The 23,450-nt window shown below is 44.6% G+C and overlaps 1 protein-coding gene across 3 annotated transcripts in view; it reads left to right on the top strand.

Annotated features, from left to right (window-relative positions):
* Positions 1 to 7,432: 7,432 nt before the first annotated feature.
* Positions 7,433 to 23,450, top strand: part of SLC25A3 (solute carrier family 25 member 3) — a 28,952-nt gene continuing 12,934 nt past the window's right edge. For 2 of the 3 annotated variants that reach the window (XM_073620258.1, XM_073620260.1), the window contains exons 1-2: positions 7,433 to 7,586; positions 12,596 to 12,754. In XM_073620258.1, the coding sequence (XP_073476359.1) occupies positions 12,604 to 12,754 (151 nt within the window). In that variant the 5' untranslated portion in view covers positions 7,433 to 7,586; positions 12,596 to 12,603. Of the gene's footprint in view, positions 7,587 to 12,564; positions 12,755 to 23,450 lie in introns of all 3 variants that reach the window. The other variant, XM_073620259.1, reaches the window with a different exon arrangement.

Here is a 23,450-nt window from a genome sequence, read left to right as displayed (position 1 = left end):
CTTGCATTTCATTCTAGTTACAAACACATCTAGACAGCAATGTACAAAACTTCATTTTATACAAATAGGCATGACCAAATGTATTTAACCTGTATCTGCCCAAAACATCGTATTTAATTAGCGAACAATGTTTCCTACGACCGATTACTGTGCCCACGAACATGAAATTCGCCATTTTAAAATGTACAACAGTAAAGAAAAGCACATGGCGCAGCATGCAAGTAATAATAATGATAGGAACACACAACAAGTACTTACTTTTTAGAAGCACTCTCTTTATTCTTCTATACTGATCCGGCTCCCTCAGGTCAGACCAGCGTTTCCTTATTTGCTCTTTGGAGTGTCGTACCCCAAAATTCTGCCACAGACTCTTCACAACTTTCGTCATGATCTTGGCCTTTCACAAATTAGGGTTTAGGTACGGTCCATGCTTCCCATCATAGTCGTTCCTCCGCAAGATGTACACCATCTCCACCATCTCTTCAAAGGCCATATTGGAGGCCTTAAATCTCCTCCTTCGGGCTCCGGGCTTTCCTCCTCCTCGTTACTGTAATAATTTCCACACACCTGCTCTTTATCCACCATGTTACTCCTACTGCGCGCTGAAGAGAGAAGGGGCGGAGAATCTTCGAGAAAGAACGTCAGGGGCGGGCGGAGTTTCCTGCATGCGCAGTCTATATCAAGCTAACATGCATGTGTCGTACGTACGATGTGTGGAGGAAGGACGAACGGAAGGTAAAATTTAACTTGGCTTATCACAGTGGCATATACTGCTTCAAGATTGAGACCTATATTGGGATTTGATAATGAGAGTTTAGGCTGACATTAGTGTTTTTGTCTTGTGTATTGTCTTACAGCAAAGATGAATCACTTTAAGGACCCAGAATTCATGGCCAGTTTCATAGACAGATACAGGGACATGAGGAATTTGTGGGAGGTGAAACACAGCTTATATTATAATAGTAAACAAGCTAGGAGGTCATCGCTGGAGAAACTTCTGAAATTTGTGAAGACTTAGGTCCCCGATGCAAACATGAAGTTTTTGGACAATAAAATTAGGATCTTGAGGAGCATGTATAAGAAGGAGCATAAAAAAAAACAAGAAATCACTCAGATCAGGAGCAGCAGCAGCAGCGCAAGTGTATGTACCCAGGCTGTGGTACTTCAACAAACTGCGGTTTCTGGACGACCAGATTGAAGCCAGGGAATCACTTTCTACCATTCCCTGCAGCCTTCCCTCCACCCTTCCCTCAACCCCAGCAGAGACTGACAAGGAACTACCGAGGCCTTCCATCCTGGAAGAAGTGGATGCGCCCAGCTAGAGCCAGGTTTATTATTAGTAGACATATTTATTGTCCTAATATTAATGATGCTAACTAGATGTTATAATTGATAACTAATTAATGATTTTAAACAAAGTGATTTTCATATGAATAGACAGTAGTGGCCAAAATGTTTGGGACAAGAAAGAAAAATGCTGGGGTCAGAATGATAGTCTTTTCTATTTATTAACATTCAATTTGCAAGTCACGAGCTAAAAATTGTTTGTGATTTATGAAGCAAAAACTAAAACTATGTCTCTTTTTTATACACAGGATGAGCTCAGCCAGGAGGAGGGTCTGGAAAGTGGCAGGCAGGAGGAGGCCATGCCCAGTGACAGCGAGGGGTGGCTGTGCCCAGTGACAGCCAGGAGGTGGGCGGGCCCAGTGTCAGCCAGGAGGTGGCTGGCCCCAGTAGGAGCCTCACCCAATCCCAGGTGCCTCAAACAAAAAGGCCCAGAAAGGGGACGATGACGGAGGAGGCAGCACTGGGCCTCATTAGGGAAGCAAATGATGTGCTCAGAGGCCCCCCCGATGCTGAAGAGGCCTATGGCTGCTATATAGCCACAAGATTGTTGAAATTGGAGGAGGGCCCAACGCTTACTGTGTGAGCGACTTATTTTTGAGGACCTTCAGAAGGGGTTGAGGGGCCAGCTGACAGAGAACAGCCACATATATGATCTCACCCAGCCTCCTCCTCCTGCTACAAGTCCACCACCAGAAACACAGCCTCCAAGGAAGGCTGCAGGGAAGGCTGCAGCGAAGAGAAGAAAGTGAGGGCCTGGGTTCAGTCTGGTCTGACAGAAGACGCAGGCTGGTATAGTACCACAGCCTGGGGACATAGATATCATCTGCTGCTGGTCCTGATCTCAGGGAGTCCTGGACCAGATTGGGCTCAAAATTATATGGACTCAAGATAACATTTTTTATTTACACAGACTTGATGTCTGCCCTGGGGCCAAAAGGCTTCGCAAATTCCAAAAGTTTCTCCAGCTTTGCCTTCCTCTTTATTTTGTTAACAAGAATAAATGGATATTTTATTTTGAGAAAATACTTGCCTATATGTGTTATTAAAATAGGACAGATTGTTTGTGAGTAGGCAGGTACAGTTCAAAAAGACAATGTCAAATTAACAAGGGACACCAACCAGCCTCCTTGAGGTTACAAAATACAAGATAATAATGTTATTATGATAACTTGAAACACCAAAAAAAAATAAAAAATTATGGAGATCACTAGAAAAAAATTTTGCAATAATCAAAGGAGATCATGATGAAAAAAAAATGATAAAAAGAGATGACTATAAAAAATAATTCTAAACATTATTCTGGAGATCTGGCTTTAAAATTATAAAAGATTATTCATGAGATCACGAGAAATAATAAAGAAAAAAAGTTTGTGAGAACTGTGTGTGAATATCAGCAGCAAAACAAGTTCATTCTCCTAGCATTATAAAGCACAAAAGAATGTGCTGCATTAAACGATCACAGATTTTGCAGCATGAGGAATGTGCTATCTCCATTCCGAACACTAGTTTTACCAGACCGAGCGCTTCCGTCTCGTACTTGCTTCTGAGCACGCGTCGTTTTTGGTACATCGGAACAGCATACAGACGAGCGGGTTTCCCGATAGTAATTAGTTCCGTCGGTAAAATTTAGAACATGTTCACTATCTACGTCCGTCTGAATTTTCGACGGGAAAAGTCCGATGGGGCATACACACGGTCGGAAAATACGATGAAAAGCTCCCATCTGACTTTTTCTGACGGACATTCCGCTCATGTGTACGCGGCATTAGCATAAAGTTCCACTTTAACTGACAATTAATCAAAATAAATAAAATGTATATCATTTTTTCCACACAAATAGAGCTTTCTTTTTGAGGTATTTGATCACCACTGTGTTTTTTATTATATAAATTAAAAAAAAAGGAAGATGAAAAAAAAAAAAATGTACTCTCTGTTATAAGACATATCCAATAAAATCAAATTTCTTCATAACTGTAGGCCATATGTATTCTGCTGCATGTCTTTGGTAAAAATAACACTGTGTTTTGGGATGCTATACTATTGGGGACACTAGTATAATTCCGACCGTGAGTAGGATACTGATCTAGACAGACAGCCTGCTGACAAATTCAGGCTGTATCCAACCACAGCACAAGCGGCAGAGAGCAGGTGCGCCTGTAAAGCAGGACAGTCCCCTTGGATGTGCAGGTCGTTGTGGGGAAACAACAAATCCACCAGCCAGCAGTAAATGTTAAACTGCTGGTCGGCAAGTGGTTAAAGTGCAACGCAGCATGCCAATGCTTGTGTGTTTACTTGTGCTCAACCCACATATTGCAGTGTTATTGGGCCCTTAAGAATAAATGGCAGCGTACTTACAGCTGTGGCAAAAAGTTTTGAGAATGACAAAATTTAAATTTTTACAAAGTCTGCTGCTTCAGTGTTTTTAGATCTTTTTGTCAGATGTATACTGAAGTATAATTACAAGCATTTCATAAGTGTGAAAGGCTTTTATTGACAATCACATTACATTTATGCAAAAAGTCAATATTTGCAGTGTTTACCCTTTTTCAAGACCTCAGCAATTCGCCCTGGCATGCTGTCAATCAACTTCTGGGCCACATCCTGACTGATGGCAGCCCATTCTTGCATAATCAATGCTTGGAGATTGTCAGAATGTGTGTTTTTTTTTTTTTGTTCACGCGCCTCTTGAGAATTTATCACAAGTTCTCAATGGGATTAAAGTCTGGGGAGTTTACTGGCCATGGACCCAAAATTTTTGATGTTTTGTTCCCCAAGCCACTTAGTTACTTTTGCCTTATGGCAAGGTGCTCCATCATACTGGAAAAGGCATTGTTTGTCAACAAACTGTTCTTGGATGGTTGGGAGAAGTTGGTCTCTGAGGATGTTTTTGTACTCTTTATTCATGGCTATGTTCTTAGGCAAAATTGTAAGTAAGCCCTCTCCCTTGGCTGACAAGCAACTCCACACATGAATGGTCTCAGGATGCTTAACTGTTGGTATGAAACAAGACTGATGGGAGCGCTCACCTTTTCTTCTCCGGACAAGGTTTTTTCGATGCCCCAAACCATTAAAAAGAGGATTCATAAAAAAAAAAAATGACTTTACCCCAGTCCTCAGCAGTCCAATCCCTGTACCTTTGGCAGAATATCAGTCTGTTCCTGAAGAGAAGTGGCTTCTTTGCTGCCCTTCTTTGACACCAGGCTATCCTCCAAAAGTCTTCTCTTCACTGTGCGTACAGATGTACTCACACCTGCCTGCTGCCATTCCTGAGCAAGCTCTGCACTGGTAATGCCCCAATCCCTCAGCTGAATCAACTGTAGAAGATAGTCCTGGTGCTTTCTGGGCTTTCTTGGGCGCCCTGAAGCCTTCTTCTCAAATGCAGAGGAAATGTTTTTTATGGGATTAAAGTATTTATTACCCCCCAAAAAATAAAGATCCTGTTCCTTTAACCACTTGCCGCCAGCCGGCTGTCATATGACAGCGAGGCGGCGCGGCTCTCGTTCTGGGAGGGCGTCATATGACGCCCTCACCTTCCCTACCCACCAGGGGGCGCGCGCGCCGCCGACGGCAATCGCGCACGCGCCGTGTCACTGGGCCCCCGATGCAATGTCTGCCGGGCACACGCGATTGCCCGGTAACACGGCAGGACGTGGATCTGTGTGTGTAGACACACAGATCCACGTCCTGTCAGAGAAGAGAGGAGACCGATCTGTGTTCTCAGTACAGAGCAACACAGATCGGTCTCCTCACCTTGTGAGTCCCCTCCCCCTTCAGTTAGAAACATTCTCTAGGAACACAGTTAACCCCTCGATCACCCCCTAGTGTTAACCCCTTCCCTGCCAGTCACATTTATACAGTAATCAATGCATTTTTATAGCACGGATCGCTGTATAAATGTGAATGATCCCAAAAATGTGTCAAAAGTGTCCCATGTGTCTGCCACAATATCGCAGTCACAATAAAAATCGCAGATAGCCACCATGACTAGTAAAAAAAATTAAAAAAAATAAAAATGCTATAAATCTATCCCCTATTTTGTAGACGCTATAACTTTTGCGCAAACCAATCAATATACGCTTATTGCGATTTTTTTTACCATAAATATGTAGAAGAATAAGTATTGGCCTAAACTGAAAAAAAAAATGGATATTTATTATAACAAAAAGTAAAAAATATTGTGTTTTTTTCAAACTTGTCCCTCTTCTTTTGTTTATAGCGCAAAAAATAAAAACCGCAGATGTGATCAAATACCACCAAAATAATGCTCTATTTGTGAGGAAAAAATAATAAAAAATTCATTTGGGTATAGTGTTGTATGACCGCGCAATTGTCATTCAAAGTGTGACAGCGCTGAAAGCTGAAAAATGGCTTGGGCAGGAAGGGGGTTAAAATGCCCTGTATTGAGATGGTTAAAGCATTATATACAGTACAGTGCTTGTGCTGTGTAATCCCCCCCCCCCATATCACCTGAAATATCTGGCTGATCCTGCCAGTTTCTGCCCTCCCCTGTGTACTTTGACCACTATATATTAGGACTGCTGAGCCTGAACACCGTTGTCAGCAATGCATATGTGCCTCCATCAGCCGCAGCCCTGCTCTGTGTCTCCTCCCCTCCCCGACTGTCAGCTCCGTGTCCGCACCACCCCCTCCCGTTCTGCTGCTCAAATTAGAGTTAACCTTACATTATCCTCTTTTTTGATTCATCTAATGTCTCCCTGTGACTGTGCTTTATTAAAAAGGCAGCTATCTATATACCTTGTTTACTGAGCGCAGATCGGCAATCACGTGACATGCTGCCTCTCTCTTCTTTCGCATGACAGCTGCAGCGGGCCTCCTGAATGATGTCAGTGGGGGATCCTGGGCCCCACCCGCTGCATCTGTCGGGCCGAGAGAAGAGAGAGGCGGCATGTCATGTGAGTGCCGATCTGCGATCAGTAAACAAGGTATATAGCTGCATTTTTATTAAAGCTCAGTCACAGGGGGACATTAGATGAATCAACAAAGAGGATAATGTAAAGTTAACCCTGTGGGTTAACAAACACTTTAAGTTCATTTTCATGGTAAAGAAGGACTTTGCAATTAAATTGCAATTCATTTGATCACTCTTCATAACATTCTGGAGTATATGCAAATGTGGCCTTTATAAAAACGGAGGCAGCAGACTTTGTGAGAATTAATATTTGTGTCATTCTCAAAACGTTTGGCCAGGGCTGTACAATAAAGACACCCATTGCTACCACGTACAAATGTGAACTGCAACTAAGGCAAAGTGCTTGTCCGTGCATTGGGACTGCGTTGATCAATGGGGCTGGTGCAGTGTTATGACTAAGGCCTTATAGGCTGAAACGCGTCAACAGATTTAATCTGCGTTTGTTCACTGTGGCTATTCAATAATAAGGATGAGCTCCGGCGTGTTCGCAGACACCACGTGCAGAGCTCGCCAGAAAGTCGGCCCTGCGCCATGCTAATCACAGGCAGTGAGACATTGTCCTGATGCATGGCTGCAGAGATCGGGAAATGTCTCACTGCCTGTGATTAGCGGAGGAGGAGCACATTTTTTACTGACAACCTGAAAAATGACATTAAAAACTATGAAAATCACTATGATAAAACAGTATAAACACAATACGGAAACATCGACAATACCCGTAGCAAGCAATTTGACTAGTGTACACTTACAAAAGTCAACACAGCATGACAAAACGATGAGCCCCCGAGATTCACAAACAGTTGTAACAATTACTGATTTTTACAAACTGTCTGTAAATTTACTGACGGCTGGCAACATTGGGCTGGTGTGAACGAGCTCTTAGTCTGGAAATATAAAAGTAGTGCTTTATAAGCTCTATGGAAAGCATTCCCCAGTGAGTAATTGAAATAGATGGAACAAGGCACTTCGCTATAGATAAAGGTCACCTAGCAGAGATGACCTCGCACAGTGACATTGGAGTCAATCACAGCCATGTATACACTAAACACCAAGTCAGGGCGATCAGGTGACGCTCACGTAGTGTACGTAAAAGTCCTTCTGCCGTGCGTCACATGGCCAAATCCGCCCTTCTTCTGTAGCAGCCAATGAGGACACCGGACTGTTAGCGGCTCTACATACGAGAGCCAATGATGTCGACGTAGAGGTGGTGGGGGTGTTGCCTCTACGTCACAGAAGGACAAATTCATTAGGTCTGGAGGACGTTCGGTCTCTGTTAGCCGGTGAGGGCCGTGTGAGCGCCATCTTCTAGGTAAGTGTGAGTAGGCCGCGGAGTGGGGGAGTCATTGCGGGAGCCGGGGATGGGCGGGTTGTGGCACGCTTGTGGTAATAGGTGGTGTAAGGAGGTGCTCATTGCCGGGATGTCCTTCACGTGTTTAGCGGTAACAGGACGAGGCGTGTCACCAGCAGACGAGGCCTGTGTGCCTGGCGGGGGGTTCTCGTTATAGCGCGGTGTCCTTGAGAGCCGGGAGGAGGAGGAGCGGGGATGGTGTGTGCGCAGGGTGATACTGGAGAAGGAAGCGCTGAGTGCTCATCTACATGGGACACTCTGCTGTTTTCAGCCGTCTAGGCAGTGACCTCCAACCTGGACCGATCTGATCGGCGTTCTAATGTACTAGATATTAGTCTATTGAAGTCTGACCTGTACCAGGATTGCCACAAGATCAGATCACGTCCATTCACTTTCATAATTAGGAGGTTCAAGTATAACGAAGGGCAAACTTTTTTTTTTTTTTCTTTTTTTTTTTTTGATAGTGTAGATATGCAATTAGCGGACCTCCAGCTCTTGTAGAACTACAAGTCCCATGAGGCATAGCAAGACTCTGACAGTCACAAGCATGACACCCAGAGGCATGAAGGGACTTGTAGTTTTGCAACAGCTGGAGGTCTGTACACCCATTACTGTCTGATCAGGTCCGCTTGTCAGTTTTTCAGGCGGACCTGATCGGACGCTCCATTCAGCTCTATGGAGCGGCGAATGTTTTTGCGCCCCCCCCCCCCCACAGAACAGGTGTCCATGTGAAAGGGGCTTTAGCCTCGGTTCACACTGGGAAGACTTGGTCGCCTGACAAGTAGCATCCCGTTCTGTGCAATGGAACCTTTCTAATCGGAGCGACGCAAGTCACTCCAACTTAGAATAAGGTTCCTGTACTACTTTGGGGGTGACTTGCATTGACTTCTATACAGAAGTCGTTTTGCAAGATGCCGCTGAGTTGTGTCCTGGGTCGCCTGAGGTAGTTGCGCTGCAAGTCGTGCTGCCTCAGTGTGAACCGACCCTTAGGGAGATTGACCTTCTTCTCTATTTATCCTGTTTACCTTTATCACCCAGAGTGGAGGATCATTGCAAAGCTGGGTTGTCACCAGAACAGGAATAGTAGAGGGGAAATCTTCCAGTGGGGACACTAGTTCTGGTGACAGTCAGGGATTTCCTCTTGCTTCCTGTTGTGGCTATGGGATAGGAAGTGAAGGGACTTGTGCCCCCCCCCTTCCTAATGGGACCATGATCCCCCCCCCCCCCCCAAAAAAAAAACAAAAAAACGGGTCTAAGGCAGCTTTTTTTTCAACCAGGGTGCCTTCAGGTTTCTTCAGGGGTGCCTTGGCAAAATGTCTAAAGATTGCCTAAAAATTATATTCAAGCCAGCAGGTGGATCAAGCCTGCCTTTTAGGTACACAAAGCCACGGGTTTGTTATGCACCATTACAATCTTCCAGTATCCTAACCAATGACATTATTGGTGGTTATGGACATCAGGTGCTTGCACAGCAGGATTGTCCCTCTCCTGCTCTTCTCTGTAAGCACTGGGGTCAAGTTAGCTGAGCAAGGAACAGAAACTGAGGGAAAAGAGAAACATTGGTATACTAGTCAGTACCGGTGTGCAAAGCTGTATTTGCTTTGGAAGAATAAATCACCTCTAGCAGTGTCCTACATGTGTGGATGTTGCTGCCTTTATGTAAAACTATTCCTTTAGTTTGTTGCATTTTTGGTATAGTGTGCCTTGAGATTGCACATCATTTTAAAGGGCACCTTGGCTGGGAAAAAGGCTTGAGAAATACTGGTCTAAGGAACGGCTAACACTACAATGTCTGTTCTGGATGCGTTTCTGCTTGTTGCATTTTTGATGTGTTTTGCTGTGTTCCATACAGAAAAATACAATGGGGGAGATTTACTAAAACCGGTGCCCTCAGAATCTGGTGAAGCGGTGCATCGTAGCCAATCAGCATCTAACTTCAGCTTATTTAATTAAGCTTTGACAATAAAACCTGGAAGCTGATTGGTTTCTATGCAGAGTTGCGCTCTCCAACTTTAGTAAATAACCCCCATAGTTTTACTCTTGTTGACTGCAATGGAACGCACTGCACTGGTGTGAACTAGGACCATTGGAATCCATGTTAAACACTGTCCATGTATTTTTGATGCAGAATAAAAATGCACTGAACTGCTTCTGGTGTGAACCAGCCCTTAAAGGATAAGTTCACCTTTCATAACATGTTACACCCATATTTGGGGTGTAACATGTTATAAATGCACCGGCCCCCGCACCATTATTTGATTCTTCCTGTCGGAATGTATCCGCTTCCTCATATGAGGTACGAACAATCAGATACACTGACAGATCTGCAGGAGAACTGAGCTGGTGCAAAAAATATGTGCCTTTTTTATATATATTTTTTTTTTTTTTTTTTTTTTTTTTTTTGTCAAAAGGTGAGCTTATCCTTTAACCCTCCCTTACTTCATCCATCTGGAGGAAAAAAGCTTTGCCATTAGTTCAAACTTTAAAGTGTATGCAAAATGACTTTTTTCTTTATTTGGTTTGTTAAAAATATAATTGAAAGTGTTCAGATTTATCTGTGCAGAAAATTGATCTTGTGATAAGTCAGCAGAAAGTACAGTCTATCTATGGACTACAGAACTGTTGTGTTATGGAGAAGGAGAGCTTTCTTTCACCCTGTTGTAGGGTGATAGTGCCGCTCCTCCGTAGATACAGTACAAGTAATGCCCCGTACACACGGTCGGATTGGACCTTGTTGTCGGAAATTCCGATCGTGTGTACACAAATCCGACGGACAAAGTGCCACGCATGCTCAGAATAAATACAGAGATGAAAGCTATTGGCCACTGCCCCGTTTATAGTCCCGACGTACGTGTTTTACGTCACCGCGTTTAGAACGATCGGATTTTCCGACAACTTTGTGTGATCGTGTGTATGCAAGACAAGTTTGAGCCAACATCCGTCGGAAAAAATCCTAGGATTTTGTTGTCGGAATGTCTGAACAAAGTCCGACCGTGTGTACGGGGCATACCTATTGTCAGCTGAGTACTGGCAATATCACCAGGATATAAACAAGGAAAACTAATGCAGCCCCACAGCAAAGGACTGATGAGCTGTAAATGATTTATTTTTTGTTGTTGGGTTTAGGTACACTTTAACCTTCAGCCTATCTGATCTTCTCTCCTTTATTAGGAACTGTAAATCAGACAATTTGAAGTCTACTTGGTAAAAGCTAGGAAAGATCTATGTCCCTCTTTATTCTAGGATGGGATCAAATCTAATGTTAAAGGCATGGCAATTTGTGCCCCCCCCAGGAATTGGGCTCTCCTAACCTTTTACAATCACTTCATTTCACAAGGACACAAAGGTTGCGTTTCCCAGGGATGGAAGAGGCTGACTCTCCCCAGTTGGCATGCACAGAAGAAGAGGAAAAAAAAAAAACCTGTCAAGATTTGTAAACATTCCCTCTTTTCTATCCGATATTTGAAGGGGGAAAAAAAGGCTTTGCCTATAGGTTTATTTAGTGCTAAGACTGGTTGTGGAAATCTGTAGTTTTTTTCCCGACTGATTTGACTTTTACGTAGCATTTAGTCTAGGTTCACATTGGAGCGATTTGTCATGTGATTTGAAAGATCAAATCGCATTACAATTCACAGCCTATTGGAGGCAATGACACTGTTCTAATCGGTGGCACACCGATTTTGTGGCGCCGCACCAATTTGCAAAAGTAGTTCCTGCACTACTTTTGCCGATTGCAGGTGTGACTTCAATAGACATTTGTGTATGAAGCCACACAGATGTCGATCAAGTAGCACCTGAAATCGCGCTGACTTTGCTACTTTGAAATCGCGCTGCTTCAAGTGAAGTAGCGCGATTTCAAAGCAGGATCAGTGTGAACCAGGGCTTAAAGCTAGCAGTACATTTTCAATAGCAGGACCTATTTATATCACACAAAAATAGCCTATGATCTCTGAACACCAGATTATAGCTGCATACATTAAGAAGTACCGTATTTATCAGGGTATTCACGCCCGTTTTCCCCCTGAAAATAGGGGGCAAATCACGGTTGCTTGTTATACGCCGATGGTTTACCAAGGAGGGGGGAGGAGCACCGCCGGAATTCACTGAGCCTTCATCTCCTGTATAATCAGCTCTGACGTCACACACACAGACCTGCCACCGGAATTGGACCAGTGTTCTGTCAATTACAGTAGCTGGTCCACTGCCGATGGCGGAGGCGGGACTGTGTATGTGACTGCTGACTGAGAGCCGAGTAAACGGGAGATGGCGCAGATCAGGCTGCATTGATGGGCACTGACCATTATTTTGCTTCAAAGTGGTTTATTTTAAAGTTTTTTTTTTTTTTTTTTTTTTTTTTTGTTTCGTTTTTCCTGAAACTTCCCTCTTTAAATTGAAGGTGCATGTTATACGCCGATAAATACGGTAATTAAACCTGCTTCAGAAATTCTGCAGCAACTGCAAATCAACCCAGAAAACAGGGAAACTGCTTTAGACCTCTACCACAAAGCGTTGCAAAGCACTAAGATACGTTAATGACTTTGATATAGAGTATGTACAACTCAGACCTTATCTAAATTTGTGTATAAGAGCTCACATTTGTAAGGGATGTCAAATTAACTTATTTTACATAATTCACTTCGGGGAGGGAAATAAAATTAAAGTTTCCCTTTGTGAACAATTTCTAGTGTGTGTGTGTGTGTGTGTGTGTGTGTGTGTGTGTGTGTATATGCAGATCTAAATTTATCCTGCCTAAACTGGTTATACACAAGCCTTGGTGAATATTGTTTGAGAACAAAACAGTTGACAGATTAGGTACAGAATGATACAAAAGTTTTGAAGTAAGAAATTTTTTTTTTTTTTTTACGTGTGGACTTTTGAACCTTAAATTTTGCAGCAGTTCCAAAACCTGTAATTATGCTTGTCCTTCACCTTTTTGTAGGGTGTTCACTTGTTTTCTGTCAAACCCACAGCTGCCGAAATGTACTCCACCGTTGCGCAGCTAGCCCGGGCGAATCCGTTCAATGCACCACATTTCCAGGTGGGTCAGGAATGTGTGACTTTAAGGAAGAAAAACACTCCAGAGATCCAACCTGTCCGACGCCTTGCTGCTGCAGCTGCTGTTGCTGAAGGTGAGTTTTAGCAATCGGTTCGATTAGGATAAAGTGTGCAATGCATAGCTGCCCTTGTTAATGGGCAGCATGTAATGTTAGTTGTTGCCATCTGCTATCTGCACATTAATGTGTATTTTTGGACACCAGTCCTACACGGTCACATAGTACCTTTTCATGTAGAGAGAACATTTCAAATTGCTAAAACTGGATCATATTTTCTAGTGTCTTAAAGTGGAGGTGCGCCCACTCCTGCAAAAATTAAAAGCCAACAGCTACACATACTGGAGCTGCTGACTTTTAATAATGGGACACTTGCCTGTCCTATAGTCCACTGATGTCAGCACCACAGCTGATGTTTCCGTTGGGTTCTACTGCCACCATTGCCAGTAAGGGAACCCGGTAGTGAAGCATTACGGCTTCACGCTGGGTCCCTACTGGGCATGCGTGAGCCACCACTGCTATCTCCTACTGGTCCGGCGGGGGGTGGAAGAGGAGGGAGCCGAGCTGCTGCTGTAATGAGGCCTGGTCTCGCTGAAGTTTCACTTTTAGATGGCACTCTGCTTTCATCTTTGTATGTGTTTGTATAGATAACTAGGGTAGTATTTTGTGCTTTCACTTTACCTTGGTGTTCTTAGAAGTAAATCTATAACCTAAAGCTAGACTAAACCAATGAATAAATGGCTTCTCCTGCCCCTCTTCCACGCTGCCATCTTAGGAACTGCAGTATATGTGCCACCAGAGTCTTCCAGTTATGTAGGACCTGGCAGAGACCGGTGGTACATATGCACAGACATGGCAGGATTTGAGTTGTCACCATAACAGAAATAAAATGGAGTCTTCCAATAGAGACACTATACGGGTTTCAACTGCAAAGAGCATTTCTTGCGTCTAAGGAACGGCAGGTGGAACTGAATGGAAATCTTCCTAAAGGGACATAAATGGCATACATGATACATGTTATGTGACTTTTCTAGCATCCAGAATCTTTATGGATATCTGAATATTCATATCATTGCTAGGAATATCTTTTACTATTTGATTCATGCTGGAGTAACTAAAATGCCTACCAGTATGTTTAAGCAGTACGACATGAAAAGTGTTTTTTTTTTTTTTTTTTTTTTCTCCCATGCAGTGGGCTGTGAGTTAACTGTTTATTTTGCCCAGGGGTGAACCGAAAGGCTATACTTGCCCTATCATTCAATCCTCTAGAAAACAGCGCTGCCCCCACATCCAGCGGTGGACTGTCCTGTCTACCTCACATCCAGAGCTGGACTATGGGCGTTAGGACATCAAACAGTCCATGCACAAGACAGCTAGCATGAGGGGGGAAGGAACCGGTCTTGCGTTTTGGAGGATCGGCAGTTTAGGTAAGTATATCTCCACTCTTTTCACCCCTAGACTAAAGCAAGCAGTTAACCCATGCAGTGGGTGCACAAAAATCATTTTTTCTTTGGATTTCTTTTTTAAAGTGGTGGTACAGGTTCGTTTTTTTTTTTTTTTTTTTAATAACAAACATGTTATGCTTACCTTCACTGTGCAGATCGTTTTGCACAGAGTGGCCCCGATCCTCCTGTTCTGGGGTCCCACGGCGGCTGTCTCGGCTCCTCCCCGCAATAGATAACCCCCTCAGGAAGCTCTCTCCCAAGGGGGTTACCTTGTGGGCGCGCTCCCGTCTCATACACTCTGCGTCCATAGTGTCTCAGTCCCGCCCCCTGGTGGCCTCGACATTTAGATTTGATTGACAGCAGCGCGAGCCAATGGCTGCGCTGCTATCAATCTATCCAATGAAGAGCCGAGAAGCCAGCGCGTTCTTGATGTGGGACTTTCGAGGGCTCGGGTAAGTAAACCGGGGGGGGGGGGCTGGGGGGCCTGTAACCATCAGATGTTTTTTCACCTTAAAGCATAGGATGCAGTAAGGTGAAAAAAAACGGAAGGTTTACAACCCCTTTTAAGTCTTAAATGATGGTACCTAAAGAACAGAAGTAGCAATGCTTTGATTTACCATTTTAATATTCAGCTTCCAGCTTTTTGCTCAAATGTATTAAACTTTTCAGTATGATATTTTTTGGTTTGTTGGTTCAGAATACAATAAATGGTAAAATACTGCTTTTGTGAGTTTATGTATTTGCATACACATATTTTTAACATTTTAAGTGGCAGTGTATTGCCAAGTTAATTATGGTTGTCGTTAACCGGTTCCTGACCGGCTCCTGTAGATATGTCGGCAGAATGGCACGGCTGCGCAAAGTAACGTACCCGTACGTTACTTTGAATTTGCCGATGTGTGTGCGCGCGCCTGCCGCGATCTCCGTGAGTTGCGTCGCCGGTCCCGCGGACTCTATCTCCCCGGGCATACCCGCGATCGCCTCCCGGAGAGGACGAAAGGGGAGATGCCGTTGTAAGCAGCATCTCCCCGTTCTGCCTAGTGACAGTGTCACTCGATCTCTGATCCCTGTCATCGGGAGCAGAGATCAGTGACGTCACACACACAAACCATTCCCCTGACAGTTAGAATCGCTCCCCTAGGACATGGTTAACCCCTTCACTGCCAGTGTCATTTACACAGGAATCAGTGCATTTTTATAGCACTGATTGCTGTATAAATGACAATGGCCCCAAAAATGTCTGATGTGTCTGCCATAATGTCGCAGTCACAATAAAAATCGCTGATCGCCGCCAAAACTAGTAAAAAAAAAAAATTAATAAAAATGCCATAAAACTATCCCCTATTTTGTAAACGCTATAACTTTTGCGCAAACCAATCAATAAATGCTTATTGCGATAATTTTTTTTTTTTTACCAAAAATATGTAGAAGAATACGTATCGGCCTAAACTGAGGAAAAAAAATGTTTTTTAATATATTTTTTTGGGGATATTTATTATAGCAAAATTGTTATGGAAATGATTAAGAGCTCCAATCGAGCTCAAGGTTATCTGCTGCTGTCTCTAATTTGAAAAGTGTTGATATGCATGCATATAAAAGTAAACACACTGAGACACGCTCAGTTTCGTTACCGTTACACTTCTAATTTATTCAAGGCGGTGTTAATGTTTTATACACACAAATACGTCATTGCTATGTCAGTCTAATAGGTACATCTCATTGGTCAAGATAGAAAAGAAGATGGATAATTTTCATAACGAGGTTTGGCTCTCTTTGTTCTTATCTCCAGTTCCGCGTTCTTCTGTGTGTGGGAGGTAGGGGGTACACGCCATTTTGAGAAAATATAGGAACAGAGCAAATCTGTATACTTATATAATGAGTAAGGAGAAAAATATGTATGCACATAAGAAAATAGACATTTTCAGATTACTATTATTATTATCTACATCACATTCCTTCACAATCCCCCCTAAAATGACTATTTTCTCATTTCTGTCCCTAATACTAAAGGTCCTACTTTTTAGCCTGGCCCTTCTCCTCAGCAACTCTTTTAGGCTGTATATAGAATTGGGCAGCAACTGTTCACTTCCCTCCTCGATACAGCTGGAGAGGTGCAGTCAGGCGCTATCTATCCCTATAACCCTATAGGATTGTGAGATTATGGACAGGGAGTGACTGTAGAGGAGTGAAGGGTTTGTCATCTTCCATCATAAGGAGGTCCTCTTCTTCTTGGTGGAGAAATGTAGGTGTGCTATTGTCTACAGCCTTGCTCATTAACTTTTTTACAAAAGGTAGAATACAGCATATAATCAGGGCTAAAAGATCCAGGATTATTAATACCGTTACCCGTATCTGGGCGAGCACCTTCTGCCACCCACTCATCCAGCTAAAATATTGGTCCCATGGGTCTGTGATACCTGAGTTCTTCTTCAACTCTAGTGACAGATCTTCTAATTTCTTTATAGCTAAAGTAACCTTACCATTTGGGCCAGTATTATCAGGAATGTATGTACAACAGGTTCCCGTTTTTTCCTATGATTTTACAAAACACCTCCTTTCCCAGCTAGCACCATGTCTAAGGCCATCCGGTCCTGGAATGTCATGTAGGAAGTGGGGGCTAACTGATCAGAAATTCCCTGGAGGGCATCTTTAGAGTAATTTACAAATCTCTGTTGGTTATAATATGTGTAGTGTCAGGTCACCTAGAGGCTGGGTGACAGATGCACACCGTTGGGATCAGGAGTGCACCGCAAGGTAGTGGACCCTAGCACTGACTGCTGCGGATTGTACCTTGGGAGGTTCAGGAAGCAGGTCTACTGGATCACTGACACAGATCCCACTGGGAGCTAGAGCATAGATTCCCCAGGGCGCGGAGTCTAAGAGCCAGCAGGTGTTCACCAGAGCCTCTAGTGGTGAGGATGGACTGCGCTGCAGTCTGGCTCCAGGTCGCGGCCCCCAGGGTCTCACAGCTCACGCTCACGGTAGACTACAGGAGCAGAGGAAGGAGGGAGCTGGCTGGAACATCAGGGTCGCAGGCAGACAGGGATGGCCGGGAACAGGCCAAAGTCGGTAACAGAAATCAGATGTAGGAAACATAGCAAGTACACACATAGGCTAACACACAGTGGTTGATCAGCACTGCTGGCTTGCAGTGCACAGGTTAATATAGGGTTCCCTGATAGGGCCTGGGGTGGGGCCATGCTTAGAGGGGAGGTTACAAAAGCAGTCAGGTGAGGGTCAGCTGATCTCTAGAGATGAACACATGGAGACAGGTAAGCTGATCGACAAACTCTATTGCATAACCATGACATGTAGTTAATTCAATCTACATTCTTGCTGACAGTTGTTATGGGGATCAAAGACTCAAAACCAGCTTTTACCTGATCCCTGCCTTTAAACTCATCAGGGACCCCCCTTGTAACCCCTATGACATGTATGTATACATGAGGATCAAAGCTTCCGGAGAGAGCTGCTCGCTTCCTCCTCTGACTGTGTGCTGGGTCAGTGCATGTATCAGGGGTATCTTTGGTTAGGATATGGGGGCTTTCTATTTTCATCTTTTTTGTCTAATGCACTCTGTGGTCGCCCAGTCTGGCCCTGTGTTCCAACCCACTGGCCCCCACAGAAACCACAACTCTGTCCCCAGTAACTGTCTGTGTGGCATACATATATGTCCTTACCGTCAGGGATATCACTGTACCAATGGCATCACCATGAAGGGTCAAACGGACAAGGTACTATGTCACAGTAATCTAAGGTAAAGGTGGTCACATGTGTACCTGAAGAGTTACACCAAAACATAATTATGTTATCATTTTTGTGATGGCCACCTCCTGGGCCCCTCCCCCCTAGATCAAACAGAAAAAGGATATGCAGCACCCGAAAACACGCTCTCCTGCAGTGATAAGCGTGCATTCAGGTGTTCTTCCTGGCCAACTTGACTGAGGTGGCTGTGGTCAGCAAAACTTGGAATGGACCATCATAACTTGGCTCAAGGATCTCCAGACAGTAGTTGGTGTGTTCCTGTATCTGATTCAGGATCTAGAATGGAAGAAAACACCTGGACATGCATTCAGGTTAATTCTCGTGATAATGTGGTTACATAATTAGTCAACACATCAGACTGCAACTGTAACTGTTGTGGAAAGTAACAACCAAGTCTGGGGGCTGAACCAAACAAAATTTCATAAGGGGATAGGGCATGTTTCCCCTGGGGGTGTGTCTGACACTGAACAGGGCAATGGGCTAACTGTCTGGCCAACTCATGTTAGTCTCTTGGGCCATCTTTAACATCCTGTTTTTAGTGTCCCATTCATCCTTTCTACCTTCCCGCTACTTTGAGGGTGGTATGGGATGTGTAGTGCCAACTGAACCCCCAGTGCTGCCCAAATCTCTTTAGTAAGGGTTGTTGTTAGGGCTGGTCCCTGATCTCTCAATATCACCTCTGGGACCCCAAATCTACATACTATCTCACTCAGTAATTTCTTAGCTGTGGTCCTGGCAGTCATGACCACTTCCACTAGGGCGTATTCGAATCTGCCACTTCTTGGCACTTGAGAATGATCAATTTGCATCCTCTGGAATGGGGTATAGGGCTTTTGCCAGGTGCTTCTTCTGTGCATTCTGGGTTACATTTGGTGCAGATAATGCATGATCTGCAGAAGCTGTCGGTCAGTGGAGTAACTCTTGGTGCAACACTTGTTGATAAGAGAGTTCATAAAAGTCTTTGTCAAGTGGGCAGCTCCATGTGCCCATTGCACCACGGCTGGGTACATACTCCTGAGTAGACAAGGCTTCTTGTTGCACTCGAATAGTCCATTTCTGAGAGTTGCTCCTTTTCTCCATTTCCAGCTTTCCTTCTTATCCGGACTTGTTGTTTCCTGTAGTTCTTTTAGATAAACTCTGTCCACTGGGAAAGTCTGTAAGGTAAGCACGGGGTGGTTTTCTTCTACCACCCTGCTGTCCACTTCCCGCGGACCACCAGCTGTTTGTTTAGCAGCTGTATTGGCTCGATGATTGTCTTAAGCTTCCTTTGAGTTCATTTTGTCGTGTGCTTTTACTCAGAATAGTCACTTGGGTTGGGAGAAGCAAGGCATCAATCAATTTTTCACAGGTGTTCCTGCAGCCATCAGGAATCCTCTGTTCTAGATAACACCATAATCATGGGCAATGTTGAAAGCATATCTTGAGTCCATATAAATGTTGGCTCTTTTTCCCTCTGCCCATTTACGTGCTGTAGTAAGTGCTTATAGCTCTGCCTCCTGTGTAGACATCACCGGTGTTAAGGCTTCAGCTTGTAGAACAGTGTTTTCAGTGGTGACCGCGTGTCCTGTGCGGTCACGGGGGTAACAAGTCAAGACTCTACTCCTCCTCCTCCTTTCCCCCCTCGAGAAGTGGAAGAAGGGTGGTAGGGTTCAGTGTTTGACAACTTAATAGAGTAATGCTGTCCAGTAGGAGGGAACACAGGAGTCTCAAGTGTCTGGTAGTGGACAAGTGTTTTTCGGCTGGATCTTGGTTGAATATGGCAACAACGTCATGGGGAACAAGCAGAACGAGGCAGTGTCCGAGGACCAAGTTCAAAGTTTTGTCAAGCAAGTCTTGTGTAGCAAATCCAGCTCGCAGACACAATAGGCCTCCTCTTGCTACCGCATACAGCCGACAGGAATAATATCCTATGGGGCGTAGGCTGATGCCGTGTGATTGGGTGAGTACACCTGCAGCATGTCCCAGACGTTCGGATACAAAGAGCTTGAGCGTTTTGTCGTAGGCTGGGAGCCCTAGCGCCGGGGGTGGCGCACTCAAGGGTTTCAAACTTTAGATATTTCTTCAGGAGACATCTGGAAGGGTCTGATTGCAGAGCATCAGTAGGAAGGCTTCTGGAATCCATGCTCTGCACTAGGAAATTAGTCCAAGGAAAATGACAGGTGTTGAGCACCACTGCAATTTGGGCTTTGAGGCTCTGCAGCCCTGGTTGGCAAGATAGCACAACAGGCTTTCTGAGGTGACTTCAACAGGGGGTAAGTCAGCTGCACAAAAGAGAAGGTCATCAACATGTTGGAAGAGAATCACTTCCGGGTGTTCCTTTTGTCATGTGTTAAGGATGATAGCCATAGCTTTTGCAAACTGGCTTGGAAAGTTCTGTGCCCCTTGTGGCACAACTGTTTAGGTATGTTGCCGTTTCTTTCCGTGGATGAATGCGAAAAGGTACCAGCAGAAGGGGTGAGGGTGGACACTGAAGAAAACGTTTGTAAGGTCCACCTCTGTGAGGTATTTTGCAGTCAAAGGCATCCACAGTAGGTACCTGGTTCTCTTTTTAGGATTCTCTTCTTGGGGTTATTGTGGTTTCCGGGGCAATGAAGCGCCCTCTTTTAGCTTGACTGAAACTGGTGGCACCTTTAAGTTACCGTTGTCTCCCGGTCCTGTGGACCATAGGCACGCAGGGATTCTGTCAAGTACTTCCTGCAGTATTGAACTTGAAGTTTTTTTTTTTTTTTTTTTTTTTCTTCATTAAGTGTCATCAGGAGAGGCAGAGAACACAAAGCAGATGAGTCTTCTAAAGATAGGGGAGTATGTAACTTCACCCCCCTTCAGGCGTGTCCTGATTGAGGCCTGTAGTCTGGACAACACATCAGCTCCTAGTAGATTCAAGGGACATGTAGAGGACACCACAAATCTGGTAAGCAAATCAGGAAGTGGAAAGGAAAGAATTATTAGGCAGGTTCACCGCTCTCAACACACTTTTGGCTGCACCCCTGTCAATGAGGAAAGTGGTAGGTTTTTCGTCTGGGACATCTTGGGGCTCTGCATTCTTTCCTTATGTGACCCCGTTTCCCACAGTTGTAACAGGTGATCCTTACCCTGGTATTGGGCAGTGGTGGTGGACGAGTGTAGGCGGGATCTTCATCATGGGTTACCATGAGGGGCGTTGGTTTTTTACCTTTTTTGATTTTCTATACCTCTGGCCACCAACAATAAATCAGACATTTTCATTGAATGGTATTCAGGGCGGGCCACCATCAGGCCTTTTCTGATATCCTCTCTGAGCCCTGAAACAAAAGCAGTTGATAACATGTGTGTGTGTGTCTTTTATGAGTCTAGCATGATACTTCTTCACACACTACCCTTTATCTTGGGTAATATCTTGGATTGTGGTCTTCTGATCCGTCAACTTCTCCTTTGCCCAGTCGTGGAGTTGTGCACAGAACTCCACGCCTGAGGTGTAGGAAGTGGCACTTGTCAGGCAGGCATCATTGAAGGCCATCTGCATGACTGGCCAAAAGACATATCCTGCTTTGATTTGGCATAGGCTGATCAAGTCTCTCCAGGCAGCTGAGTAAGTTTCTTGTATCTGCACTATCCTGTGGTAGAAGGGAATTGGCTGCTTCTCTGGGTCAGGCAGACTTGTCACTAAGGCCGCTGCTTGTGATAGAGTAAAAGCGACATACATCACTGGTGCCCCTTCTGGTAACCGAGACTGTTGTTGGGGCAGGGGCTGACAAGAGGCACTGTTCTTTACGGTTGCCAGCATGTGTTTGAGATCCTCTCGGAACTGAGAGTCTGGAGCCGGATTGGGGGTTAAATCAGTGGGTGGCCTTGCTGCCTGCTGTCGGGCTTCCCATTCAGATGCTTCTTCATCATTAACATATCCAGCCTGGGAATGTGATGCTCCCGTATTGGGGAAGACAGGTGTGTGGTATGAACCATCTTGGTCTAAAACAGGGAGGGCTGGGTACAGGCTGTTTAAGCTTACTGGGTGTACCAAGATGGCCGCCGGCAGGAAGTGCACTGGACTGGGTAGAAAGTGAAGGCATGGGTGCACTAAGATGGCCGCCGGGCTGAGTTGTCACAGTGGGTTGTGCTTGGGTGGTGAGAAAGGAGTGGTTGTTAGACGGAGGGCAGTGCTGTCCCTCCCCTCCTTTGTTTAAAGTTCCAACATATCATCAGCTATACATACATAATACAATCGCCATCTTTCTTAACTTCCTTTATCCAATTTTCTTTATCACACAGGATTTTTCTCCCTGTTTCTTCTGCAACATAACTTTCGTCACTTCTTTCAACTTTGTTAACTATTTCAACATCTTCTTCTCTCCTTCTTTACAATATCACTTTCTGTTTCTCGGCTAACGGCTTGAGAGGGGAATACATACAACCAAGGAGTTAATATTTTTCTCAGCGTTCTTATCAGCAAATTCCTTCGGTGGGAGCTCATAAGACTAATGTACGGTTAATCTCAGAACAAGAACAAACACATTAGGGGTAGTGAGGAGCAACGGCCCGCGACCCAACAGATCTCCCGGGCAGCCCCCCTCCGACTTTAACCAGTCCCCACCCCCTCTCGTGTATATAGCAAACAATAAACCACAAATACAATCACGACAGGACATTACACCTGCCACTCTCTGAACCGTAAAGCCTCAGCAGGCTAAGATAAACGCAAGGGCAGACCACCCTGCAAAAATAAACCCGTTTATAGACGTTTTTCTACAGCTCTACACCAAGAGGCCGACAACTCTTCTTGGGGTGAGTCCTCTGTAACGCTTTCAGACTGCAAAGCCAGCAGCTGAGATAACCCTCAAAGGTTCCTTGAACCTAGAGCACACCTGTCTATAAACGACTGCTACAAAAAAACTATCTCACTCCAGAGGCCAACAGCTCGTCTGGAGATGAGACCATACATTCACGCATGTAGCACTTTTAGACTGCTGAGTTTCGTAACCCAAAGAATGACAGACAGTGAACAAAAAATACAGTCAGCAGAAACCCATTGGCAGGTTCGTTAAACAACCTCAGGCGAGGAAATACCTGCCTCTAAGACAGTCTCAGCATACCGACAGAATCCAGCCGTCAACCGAAAGATAAGAGAGTCGTACAGTGGTAAAAATATCAATCAACTCACCGGTACTGTTAGGGCTGCGCAAACCCCACTCTCATTAATCAGTTAACGCCCGAATGCTTGTCGCGGTATAACTTCGACCGTAGCCTGAGGTCCCGGGTTTCGGCACCAACTGTTATGGAAATGATTAAGAGCTCCAATCGAGCTCAAGGTTATCTGCTGCTGTCTCTAATTTGAAAAGTGTTGATATGCATGCATATAAAAGTAAACACACTGAGACACGCTCAGTTTCGTTACCGTTACACTTCTAATTTATTCAAGGCGGTGTTAATGTTTTATACACACAAATACGTCATTGCTATGTCAGTCTAATAGGTACATCTCATTGGTCAAGATAGAAAAGAAGATGGATAATTTTCATAACGAGGTTTGGCTCTCTTTGTTCTTATCTCCAGTTCCGCGTTCTTCTGTGTGTGGGAGGTAGGGGGTACAC

This window comes from Aquarana catesbeiana, linkage group LG03, assembly GCF_042186555.1.
Source record: "Aquarana catesbeiana isolate 2022-GZ linkage group LG03, ASM4218655v1, whole genome shotgun sequence".
In the NCBI taxonomy this organism is placed as follows: Eukaryota; Metazoa; Chordata; class Amphibia; order Anura; family Ranidae; genus Aquarana; species Aquarana catesbeiana.
Note: the sequence above shows the minus strand (reverse complement) of the source record. Positions and strands in the feature narration are given on the sequence as shown.